The 12391-nt window shown below is 58.1% G+C and overlaps 1 protein-coding gene across 1 annotated transcript in view; it reads right to left on the bottom strand.

Annotated features, from left to right (window-relative positions):
* The window catches only part of DTX1 (deltex E3 ubiquitin ligase 1), a 33276-nt gene that overhangs the window by 6603 nt on the left and 14282 nt on the right, over nucleotides 1-12391 (bottom strand). Inside the window, exon 2 of the mRNA XM_042910142.1 lies at nucleotides 9959-10664. Within this exon, the coding sequence (XP_042766076.1) occupies nucleotides 9959-10664 (706 nt within the window). The remainder of the gene's footprint in view (nucleotides 1-9958; nucleotides 10665-12391) is intronic.

Genomic DNA, 12391 nt, shown 5'->3' with positions numbered 1-12391 from the left:
CCCAGTGTGGAGAAGGGTCCCGCTGCCACGCTGGTTTCCCTGCTGTCGCACCTACCTCTGCCTCAAGGCCTGTTCCTCCTCTGCCCTCAACCTCGTTTGGCTCCTACCTTGCTCAGAGAAGAATCCGACCCCTTTGCCCTATGTGAGATAGCCGGTACCTAGCCCTTTGCCCTGGGCTCACCCCCCGCCCCTTCTCCCCCAGCCCCCCTGGTCTCCCTGCTGTTCCTCGAACACGCCGGCCATATTCCCACCCCAGGGCCTTTGCACCTGCTGAGCTCTCTCTCCCAGAATGCTCTTCCCTGGATGTCCTCAAGCCTTGATCCCTCGCTTGACACAGGTTTCTGCTCGGATGTCACCTTGTCAGAGACCTGCCCTCCCATTTTACTCCAGAGAAACCTCTGTCTCGGCCATTACCTTATTGATTGATTGACTTAGCGCTAACCATGACCTGATTATAAAGTCTGGTCTGACCAGGCCTTCCCTGCCTCTGTGACCTCGTCTCCTACCCCCTCCATCTCTCTCCCCTGGACACATCTGCCGTGGCTCTAACATAGTCTGAGGCTTCTGTCAAGGCCTTGGCACTTGCTGTGCTGTCTGCCCAAAGGCCCCCCCACCCCGATGCTGAATGGCTCACCTAGGTCCCTGCCGCAATGCCACCTCACGAGAGAGACCTTCCTAGGCCACCTGACTTCAACCCCAGTATACGGCACATAGCAGATGCTCCATAGAGCCCTGTTGCACGAAGGGAGGAGGGCGGGCTGGATTTTGTGGGAACGTCCTGCGCGGACGACTCACGTGTACGCGCTCAGGCACCTCCTCCCTGTGTGTTCTGTGCCCACGGGTGAAGTGAGCCTGGAAGCACACGTCCCAGAGAGACACCCTCTGTGGCCTCCAGTCCCCTGGAGGCTCTCTGCCAGCGCTCCTTTTAGAGTGAGCGTGTCAGTGGGCACCCTGCACGACAGCACAAGCAAACCGACAGAGTCCCAGAAATGCTCCGCGTCCCGCCCGAGGGCAGAGGTTCCCTGGAGCGGTTCCGGGGAACCCGGGCATTACACGGAACCGTCTTCCTGAATGTGCCACGGACAGGTGGGCGGGGGGGGGGGGTGTTCTCCATGGTCAAGAATTCCAGGTACTCACTATGTGCCTGGCATCATTGTCACACTTCACTTCCTCATCTAATCGTTCCCCCAACGTCTGTGACGTCCCGTCTAGAGAGAGGGAAACTGAGGCACAGAGAGGTGAAGTAACTTGTCAGGGGTGGGACCAGGATTCCAGCCCAGGCTGTCAGACTCCAGGGTCTGTGCTCTTAGCCATGCCACACTAACCCAAGTTCTCTCTCCATGGCTTAGGGGCCTAAGCAGGAGGCTCTGTCTGAGAAAGAAAAGAAAAGAAGAGAAAAGAAAAGAAAAGGAAAGAAAAGAAGAAAAGAGGAAAAAGAAAAAAAAGAAAAGAAAAGGGGAGGGAAGGGAAGGAAATAAAAAAGAGAAGAAAAGAAGAAAAGAGGAAAAAGAAAAAAAAGGAAGGAAAGAAAAAAGAAAAAAGAAAAGAAAAGAGAAAAGAAGAAAAGAGGAAAAAGAAAAAAAAAGAAAAGAAAGGGAAGGGAAGGAAAGAGAAAAGAAAAGAAAAGAAAAGGAAAGAAAAGAAAAGAAGAAAAGAGGAAAAAGAAAAAAAAAGAAAAGGAAAGGGAAGGGAAGGAAAGAAAAAAGAAAAGAGAAAAGAAAAGAAGAAAAGAGGAAAAATAAAAAAAAGAAAAGAAAAGGGAAGGGAAGGGAAGAAAAAAGAAAAGAAGAAAAGAGCAAAAAGAAAAAAAAGAAAAGGGAAGGGAAGGAAAGAAAAAAGAAAAGAGAACAGAAAAGAAGAAAAGAGGAAAAAGAAAAAAAAGAAAAGAAAAGGGAAGGGAAGGGAAGGAAAGAAAAAAGAAAAGAAAAGAAAGAAAAGAAAAGAAAAGAAAAGAAAAGAAAAGAAAAGAAAAAAGAAGCAACCAGAATTCGCCTGAGATACAAGGGATGGAGGACGTGGCTTTCCTCCTTGCCAAGAAAGGACAAGCAGAGATGCTTCATATCTGCACTGGCTGGGAGGCGATGTTCAAAGACAGGAGGAGATAATGTGACATTTTCCTAGCTGCTTGCACTGTTCCTCACACTGTTCCCTGCCCTTTTCCTGCCTGGGTACCTCTGCCACACTGTTCCTCCTGCCTGTCCATACTGTCTATTCCCAATTCACATCTGTCCTTTGAAGACAGGTCCAAAGGCCACTGTCTTTCTTCAGGAGGCTTTTTTTAATCTACCTCAAGTGGATTCCCATCTACCCCTTCTTTTAATTCCCTAGAGACCATGGATGATGCTTACCTTTTTTTCTTTTTTTTAAGGATACAGACATTTTCTATCTCGCTTTCTAGTTGTGTGGTTCCACGCCTACCTCCTCCGCCAGATTGTGAGCTTCTAGAAACGTGTCTGAACCAGCCCTGTGACCCTGGGATGGCAGATGAAACTCCGCGCACATGGGTTCTCAGGAAGTACTGAATAGAGGAAGAAATTGGTCTACTAGCTCTGTGACCCCTTCGGTGGGGCGGGGTGGGAGGGCCGGTGCCCTTAGAAACAGCAGTTCTAATACCAAATGTCCCCCCGGACACAAGGTGGACACAGGGGCGGCAAACGCATGACGTGAGTGCTACACTTCCGCACCCACGGCAGGCATCACCAATCAATCCCGGCACTCCCTTCCACTGAGCCAAAACGCCACTCCAGACTCCTCCTCAGGAGTGCTCCAGGAAGACGTTAGTTACCATTCAAGCGGAGATGGTGCATGAGATGAAATCTGTTTGTCATCTGTTTTGAGGGACCGAGGCCAAGAGAGGGGAAGTGACTTCACTAAGGTCACCCAGCTGGTTAGTGGTGCACCTGGCACCAGTTCCTGGAATTTCTGAGTCAGCGGCCAGGGCCGACCCCTCCGGGCTGGTCTGTGGGGCCATCTGGAGTTGAGTGGGCTTTCTGAGCCCACTGTGCCCTACAGGCGGGTTGAAGTTTTTGACCGGGGCCCTGGAGCTGGCTCAGGCCCAGGGAGGCTCCATCAGCTGCACAAGTGGACCCATCTGCTTGCTCTGGCCACTCCTCCCTGTCCCAGGAATAAAGGGGCTCAGGACCCCCGGGAGGCAGGAAACCACATGGACACGCCCTTTAGCGTTGCCGAGTTTCCATCTCTCTGCCCACATCTGGCTCCTGTCCTCCCCCTGCCCCCATGGCCAGGGCAGGCCCCAGGCACGTCACATTCTCTGATGATGGTTTCCAGGTCCCATGACTGGCCTCAGGTGCCCTCAGGACACCTGGCACTCGTCCTGGAGTCCCTTAGGAGGCTCCAGCCTCAGTCATTCGGGTCCAAGTGGGTGACAAGGGGGCAGAAGTGAGAGTGCCATGTCACGGGAGAGGGAAGTTGAGCAGCACGCGGGGATCGCCCACGTTCCTTGGGCCTGCTCCCCTCGCCCGCCCCCATTCAGTGGCCCACTCCACCTGCACCCGACCCCCTGATGCCCACAGTCCTGGGGCCAGCCACGTCCCCACTCTCACCCCCTCTGCAGGGCTTCAGACATCGAGGACATCACAGTGAGCTCCGGGGGCCCCATGGGCCCAGCAAAACCCACAGGCCATCAACGGCTGCTGTGTGGAGGCCTTGCTCACTTCCCCTTTCTGCCTGGACAAGCCTCTGAGCTTCTACGGGCCTCAGTTTCCCCTCTGTCAAATGGGACCCCTCATCCCTGCCCCTGTCCACTCCTAGGGGAGAAAACGGTGCAGAAGTCCCCTAGAGAGACCTTATGAGGGGTGGCCGCCATTTAGGGCCAGATTTATCCAGGGGCCTGGGGGCTCAGCACCACCCTCCTTCAAACCCCGGGTCCCCTCAGGCCCCCAGAGCAGTGCTCTGTCAGGGGAACCCAGGCAGGGGGAGGGGGACGGGGAGGGGAGGGCTGGCGGTTCCCACGGCCTGGGGCTGCCGCTTGCAGACAGGAGTATGTGGTTTGGCCTCCCAGGGAGCGGGGCAGGAAGTGCTTCAGGTCTGGGGCTTGGGGGTGTTGGGTTTGACCTTGTGGTGAGGCGCCCGCCGCCGGGAGGGAGGGAGCGGAGACTGCACACCAGCGAGGCCAGGAAAGGGGGGAGGGTGGGCAGGCCAGAGGCCTAACGGGGACACGGGGACACGGTGAGGGTGAGACTTTTCATGTTGTATCTTTCAGTCCTTTGGTGTTTTTGAAGCACCGAAATGTAATGCCTATGAAAGAGCCGGAGAACGAAATACGAATTCTTTAAAATGAAAACACAGGGGCGCCCGGATGGCTCAGTAAGCATCGGACTTCGGCTCAGGTCATGAGCTCACGGTCCCTGAGTTCGAGCCCTGCGTCGGGGCTCCGGGCTGACCCTGCTTCGGATTCTGTGTCTCCCTCGCTCTCTGCCCCTCCCCCGCTTACATTCTGTCTCTCTCTCAAAAGAAATAAACACTAACAAACAAATAAATAAGCAAAATGAAAACGTAAAGTCACTGCTGCAAGTAAAAAAAAAAAAAAAAACAGGAGGAAAACACCCAAATACACGTATATCGCCCAGACCGTCTCCTGTCACCCCAGAGGAAACCTGTTACAACAAAGTCACAGCCTGCTGGCTTCCATTTCACACAGAATAAAAGCCAAAGTCCCCCCCAACCCCCACCCCCGGCCTCAGGGCCCTATAGGACTGGCCCCATTTTCATCTCTGACCTCTTCTATCACCACTCGCCCTCTGCAGCGCAGCGTCTCTAGCCACACTGACCTCCTCAAACATAGGGGGCCTGCTCCTGCCTCAGGGCCTTTGTACAAGCTGCTTCTCTGTCTGGAATGCTCTTCCCCCAGTTCTCCGCGTGGCTTGCTTTTTAACCTCCTTTGGTCTTTGTTCAAATGTTACATTCTCAGTGAGGCCTCTTCTGACCTCTTTATTTAAAATTATATCCCTGTCACCCGTGCTTATGTGTCTTCCGCTATTTTTCCTCTGCAGCAGTTACTTCTCCCTGGACCATGTTCTAGAATTTATTTACTTAGTTTATTGTTTGCCAGTCACTAGACTGTGGTTCCGGGAGGGTCGGGATTATCTGCCTTATTCACCCTTGCCTCCCCAGGGCCCCAAACAATGCCTGGCACATAGGAGTTGTTCAATACATAGGGGGTTAATTCATTAAAAAAAAAACAAAAAACAGATGAACGTAGGGTATAAGGAAGGTAAAAAGAAACAGCAAACTGTGACAGGTAAAAACATGACGGATAAAGGGTTAATCGGCTTCATGCAGAAGGAGGGTGTGCAAGTCAATAAGGAAGCAGCAAATAGCCCAAGAGGAGGCGAAGCAAAGGGAATACACACGTAATTGGCAAAAGAAGGAGCCACTGGTGGCCAGAAAACAGGGAGAGGTTCTCAGGCTTACCGAGAACCAGAGGGAGGAAAATGCCACCCGGGCGGCACCTCTGTGGCATAGCTCAGGTTGACGTGATGTACAAGTCTGACAGGCATGGAAGGGAGCAGCACGGCTCCCCACCACTGGCGGGTGGTGTAGACGGTGACGACTTGAAAACGCAGGCACTTTGACACCCGGCCTCATGCTGGACAGCGGCCTGGGTTGCCGGCCCCGCTTCACAGGTGCAGACACTTGAGGACCAGAGGGGACAGTGAGTCCCCCTGGGGTCCCACAGGGAGAGGAGGTGCCGAGCTGGGCCCGTCTGAACCCCGGGGTTCCCCGACACCCTGTGGAATCAGGACCGGGTCTCTGGGGCCCTGGCAGGAATTCTGGGGTGGACAGACGGGGAGGGGTCAGGCACCCCGATACCCTGGCCAACTGGGGATTTTGAATCACAGTCCTGACTGGGGGACCCGGAGCGAGTGTCAGCCTTTTGGAGCCTCGTTTCCTCACCCGAAGAACGGGGGAAATCGGACTTGCCAGGTTGGGTTTCTGTGGGCATGAAGACAGGCAATGCCTGCGTGTCAAAGGTGAGAAATGAGGCCTGGGACAGAGCAAGTGCCCAGTAAATGGAAACAGGCCTGCAGCTGTCCCCTCTCCCCTCCACCACGTGGGGTGGAAACTCTGAGTCTGCCCCACAGCTGTGTTCCAAAGTGCTGGACGCTGCCCTCTCAGGAGACAGGGCGGATCGTCCCCACCCCTGCGTGTCCCCCAGGCCCAGGCTGCCAGCTGGCTCCCCGCCCCGTCACAGGGGCAGTGGAAAAATACCCAGGCCAGAGGGACACTCTGGCCCCACTGGGCAAGTCGGTGCCCCTCTCTGGGCCTCTTGCCCTGTTGCCCACCCAGGGCCGAGATGCGGGTGTGAAATGATCCTACGGGGTGGGCGACTTCAAAGCTTTGCATGCCACGGGCCCTCCGGAGCCAGCCAGCACGCATGAGTGGTGGCAGTTTTTAGCTCCGTTTGTCAGATGGGAAAACTGAGGCTAGGGGAGGGAAGCCATGCCCCAAGGTCACCCAACCGGGAAAGGACTAGACTCTGGGTTCGTCTCAGTCCTGAGGGACAGAAGGAGGTGCAGAGGAGAGAGCGGAGAGGAACAAGAAAGGCAGAGAGAAGGAACGACAGACAGACAGATGGACGCAGAGACACAGGGAGCCACAGAAACACTGTTACCAGTTGAACCGTGTCCTCCTAGAACATCTATGTTGATGCCCCCCCCCCAGGCCCTCAGACACTTTGGAGACGGGGTCCTTGGAGAGGGGACAAGAACGAGGTCCAACAACGTTAGGGTGGACCCTAACCAAGGACTGGTGTCCTCACAAAGAGGAAGCCGGACACATATCGTGCAGAGGGCCGTGAGGGCTCTGGGGTGTGGGGGGCCAGGGCGGGGCTGGGGGGGGCTGGCTGCCTGGCTCCTCAGAGACCCCCATCTCTCCCCTCGTAGGCTATGCCTGGGCCTCTCTTGCCCCGGCAACGGAGGCCTCAGCCTGGGGGAGCCAGGCTCTGCTCCCCTGTTCACACGCCCCTCGTTCCCCCTCATTCCCAGGCAGACTCCACTCGGAGCCAGAGTGTTTTTAGCTGGGGTTCCTCGGAGAGGAGGCCTGGGGGCCTTGACACAGGCTTGTCTGGCTGGGCAGGGTCTGTGTGGCTGGGGACAGATGAGAAACCCCTCGACAGTTCGCACACACCCCCCCCCCCCCTTTCTCAGCCAATGTCTGTTCTCAGAGAGGGTAACGACCGTTCCAGGCGGAGGAGGAGGGGGGCACGTGGCTGGGGAGACCGGAGGACATGTTTAATGATCAGCACAACACCCCCAGGGAGAAATTCTTCTTGTCCCCACAGCCCTCTTGAGCTCAAGCACACTCTATTCCTCCCCACTTAGGCAGCACCAAGCCCGGGCTCCCCTAAGGCCCCCACAACCTGGCTCTGTAACCCCCCCCCCCCCACTTGGGAAACATCTCACCCCCTACTGTTCCAGCAGGAAACCCCCATCCTCGTATGGTCTCCAGAACCTGCTGGATTCATTCCCCCCTCCACTCCTTTGCACCTGCATCTGCCTGAGATGTCCTGCTCCTTCTGACCGGCCCCTCGCACCTCCAGCCCTTCCCGGCATGTGCCGTGTTCTCCAAGCCCCGCTGAAATCGCCTATGCTGTTCCCTCTACCTGGAATAGCCTTCCTCGGATCTGGCTCCCTCCTCAGAGGGGTCTTCCCTGACCCCCCCCGCCCCGTTCCCTCGCCACCCTACCGCCCTGTCCCACTATCTCCCTGGCACTTCCCTCTCTCTCCAGCCACTGTGTTCATTTACTCATTTATTTGCTTGCTGCATATGCCTGTCTCCCCACCAGTCTGGGCCCCATGTGTCTTGCTCAGTTCTGTGAACACACACCCTCGGTACATATTTGGAGAATTAATATCGGGCCATCAAAGCTGAGTGATGCCCAGCCTGCTCTGGAACCGTGGATGGTACGAATTTCATCAGCGGCTAAGACGTTCACTTCACCTGGAAACCCGCTGAACACGTGTAGGAGAGTTGCACAGGGTTCCCGGACCAGTTCTTATGGTCACTGTGTAGGACACGTGCCACTATTTTCTTTTCTTTTCTTTGTATCCTACCCTATCCTATCCTATCCCATTCCATTCCATCCCGTCGCAAGACAATTCTGGTTGCAACCTTTAGATTTCATAACCCACTACTGGGTTATGACAATACAGCCCCCAAGAGAAGGTTCTCAAATTCTTGCTGCAGAGGTCCCTGAACCTTCCTGGTCCTGCCCCTCCCTTCTCATAACAGAGCCACAAGGAACGCTCCAGTCCCACGACCCCTGGTGGGTGAGTCCCTCCTGCAGTGCCTCCCCAAGAGGACTTCTTGAACTCCTCGGGGCTCCTCCCTGTTGGCACCGGGCCTGCCTGAGGCTGGGGCCGCACAGGGTGCCCCTCTGCCTGTCCCCATGGCTCACGCCCTCCCCCCAGAGGCATGACCCGAGTGGAGGGGGCAGGGAGGCAGGCGGCCCCTGCTGCAGTCTGCCTGAAGAATTAGGAGGCATTCTCGGCTGCTCTGGCCCCCGCACCGACCCTCTCCCTGGATGACCAGGGTCCTAACTGCCATTGCCGCACCACTGCGATGAGCAGGCGCTGTGTCCAGGTACACGGTGTCCCCACGCAGTGGAGATTCCGTTCGCATTTGCCAGATGGGGAGGCTGAATCTCCATGAAGGCCACGCCCCAGACCTCACAACTCAAGTGGCTGACAGGGGGTCTGAACGTGAGCAGTCACTTTCAAAGGGACAGAAGGCGGACAAGGCAGACAGCTTTAGGGTCTCTTCCCTTCTCCAGGCCTCAGTTTCCCTTGGTGAAAAAGGAAGCCTGGATGTGGTGACCTCAAAGGTCGTGTCCAGATCCGACCTTGGCTGGTCTTGCCTGGGCCACCCCACAGGGGTCTAAGCAGAGCTGGCACGTCTGGGGCACCACGACCCACACCCCAACCTGGTCTTCTGGTCTGGTCTTTACTCTTCCTTCTCATCCCCACTCTCTCAGGCTGATGGAGACGGGGCTCCGGGGCCGGGAGCTGACCCGCTGGGTCTGGGGGCCTGGGCTGCCTTCCCCGGAGGGTTTCCATATTTGGTATGATGGGGGTTCCTTTCCTCAGTGAAATCCTGCTGGGAAAGCCAGCATATTCCAAAAAGGGTTGCTCTGGCTGAAACAAGAGCAGAGAGGCTGGCTCTGGTGCCCCTGACTTCTCCCGGATCCGCCACCCCCCCCTGCCGCCACCGCCCCGGGTCACCTGGGCCTCTCCCGAGCTGCGAAACACCACATTCGCCCAAAGTTAACGGTGCCATTTCAGGCGCGGCCTATGGGGAAGATATTCTGAGCCAGTGGCTAATGCTTGCTGGGGCCTCGTCTAGGGGAGGGGCTGTAGCCCTCTAAAAACTCCAAGACAACACGACACAGACTCTGGAATCCTCCGGCTCTGAATTCCACGCCCCGTTCTCCAGCTGGGGGACCGTCAGGAGGGAGCAGACCGCTCCCAGCCTCAGCCTCCCCAGCTGCAACACGGGCCTGGTGGAGTTGTCTGGGGGTAACAGACGAGGCGAGGCAGACAGGTTAGCAAGCGAGGCACAAGGAACGCACACCGCTCTTGCTGCTGCAGCCCCAGGGCTCGTGAACTGTTACGAGTTATCCTATCCTATCCTATCCTATCCCCTTCCATTCCATCCCCTCGCAAGAAAATTCTGGTTACAACCAGAGTTGTTACGAGTCCTCCCTGCGCTTCGGTTCCCTCGGCTGCGAATCGGGGCTGAGGGCGGTACCTACCTCGTACGTAGCGCCCCTGCGCGTGGACGTACACCAGCGGGAACGCGCTAAGGTGCTTTAATCACTGCCTGGCACCAAGCGAATTATTCACTAGACGCTAGAAATCGCTTACGACTGTTCTAAGGACTGTGACCGTGCGCTCGTAGCCCCGGAGGGCAGCCACCCTGCGCCCGGGGCCCGTCTTACCCGGGCGGGATGGAGGCGCGTGCGCTCACGCCGGTGGCGCGCTGGGGCCCGGGCCGGTTGAGGTTGTTCTGCCCCGGGGTGGGCGCGCCGCCGCCGCCGCCGCCTCCTCCGCCGCCGGGGGCGCTCGGGCTGCGCGGAGACGCCCCGGGGGGCTGCGCGGGCTCGGCGGGGCCGGCGGCGGGCGCAGCCCAGAGCGCGGCGCCCGCGAAGGTGGCGCTGGGGCGCACGGCGAGCGCGCCGGGCGGCCCTCCGGGAGGCGGCGGCGGCGGCGGCGGGGCCGCGGGGGGCGCCTTGCGGCGCTGCGAGGCCAGGATGGCGTTGGAGGCGGCGCGCGTGCTGTTGACCAGCAGGCACTGCTGGCACGAGCAGGGCTGGCCCGAGCTGGCGCCCACGGGCCACGACTGCGACTTGGGGATGGAGCCCACGGTGAGCGGGTAGGCCAGGTCCAGGCGGCGGCGCAGGCGGCGGCGCCGGCGCGTCTGGCGGTTCATCTGCGACATGCTGTTGAAGTAGATGAGGTAGCAGAAGCCGAGCGACGAGAGGTCGAGCCACGGGTGCTGCTTCTCGTAGGCGTTCTGGATGGTGATGCAGATGTCCATGTCGTAGGCCGTCCACGCGCCGCCGTCGTTCTCCCACTCCCACACGATGCCCTTGCCCGGCGCGGACGACGGGTCGTAGAAGTTGCGCCGCACCGGCCGCATGGTGCCTGCGCTCACAAGGGGGAGGGGCGGTCAGAGCGGGGGGGCCCTCCCCCCACCCCCACCCGCACCCCCACCCCGGGGGCGGAACAGCGGGGGGGCCGGGCCGGGCGGGCGCGACGGGACGGGACGGGCAGGCACCCCCGCTGCCCCGGGGACGGGAAGGGCCAGGGCGTGGTGGGGGTGGGGTGGGGACTGTTCGGGCCAGTGGGGGGCGTGCCGGCCCCCCCCCCCCCCCCCCCCCCCCCCCCCCCCCCCCCCGGCCTCCGCGAGCTCACCCATCCCAGACTGCCTTCACCCATCCCCCTCATCGGTGCTCGAATGCCAGCGCTAATTCCTCTCCTCCATCATTCTTCCATTGGCTCCTTCATTCATTCATGCCTTAGTTCCTGCACTCCTATCCTCCTGGGCTCGTTCACTCGCTCCTTCTTTCGTTAGATCCTTCTCCCAAGCCTGCAGCCATCCCGGATGCTCCTCATTGATACTTTTTTTTCTTTCTTTCCTCACTCGGTAATGTAATGCAAGCATTCAGTCATCCCCTCATTTACCGCCACCCTATTTAAAAATGTGCCACCCCTCCACATCCTTCCTTTTCTCTCTCTCCATCCCCGCTTGGCTTTCTCCATCTGGCGTAAGTTATATTTTACCTATTTATCTTGTCTTCTGTCTCCTCTCGCTAGAATGTCACCAAGGCAGGGACTCGGTTTTACTCCCTGCTGTATCCTCGGCGCCTGCGCACAGTAGGTACTCGGCAGATATCTGCCGGATGCATGAGCGCATTCACTGGTCCAGACAGCGATCCGTGTGGGGGTTGGTTACTCCCCCTTGCATTCCTCCACGCCTTTTGCTAATTCCTGCATCTGTCCATCCCTTCTCCCACCAATCCTTTTGTTTTCCACTCATCTGTTTGTTCATTTGTGCCTTCCCTTAACGCGCATTGGCCCACTGCGCTTTCGAGGGCTCCGCTCTGAGTGCTCATTCAGAATGCACATGCCCGCGTGATAACCCCGGCCAGGTGAGTGTCTCCCAAAGCTCTAGGCGATCCCCGAGAGCCAGGCTCCACGGGACCCTGCGCGAAACACAGAGAAGGCAAGGTCCGGGCTGCAGGACTTCTCAGAGGCTTTAGCCTGCTCTGCGCCTCGGGACTACAGTGGAGGGATCGTTTTGCTGGGTTCACTTGGCACACCTGTGGGAAGGCTGTGCGCTCCACTGCTCCTCAACTGTGGGCAGGTCCCTTCAGCCTCCCTACGTCCCGGGGGGGGGGGCCCATCTCAAAAACGAAGGTGCCGCTAACCCATGACCCACCCGCCCCCTCACACACAGCTGCAGGGAGGATTCCGCGAGAATAGCCACAGAGCCCAGGGTCTGGGTTGGGCTCCAGGGCCGGGAGGCAGACAGACTTCATTTCAAGGCCCAGCTGCCCAGCTTGCCAGCTCTGTGACTGTGGCCAGGTGACTCAACAGCCCTGGCTTCGGCTTTCTCATCTCCAAAATGGGCACCAGCAAAGCCCAGCTGATTCCTTGGCCCCTTCCTGTGGCGGTCCAACAGGCATCTCAAACTCAGCTCTGCTAAGAGCAGGGCTCTGATCCCTCCCCGCCCTGCATCTGCTCCCCACGAAGTGCTCCCCCTGGCAGTTGCTGACAGCCCTGTGCTCCCGGCTGCCCCCAAACGCGGACTCATCCCTGACTTATCTCACACCTCACATCCAGTCTGTTAGTAACGCCAGTCACCTCCT

The sequence above is a fragment of the Panthera leo genome, chromosome D3, assembly GCF_018350215.1.
Source record: "Panthera leo isolate Ple1 chromosome D3, P.leo_Ple1_pat1.1, whole genome shotgun sequence".
Lineage (NCBI taxonomy): Eukaryota > Metazoa > Chordata > Mammalia > Carnivora > Felidae > Panthera > Panthera leo.
This window is presented reverse-complemented; position numbering and strand designations above follow the sequence as displayed.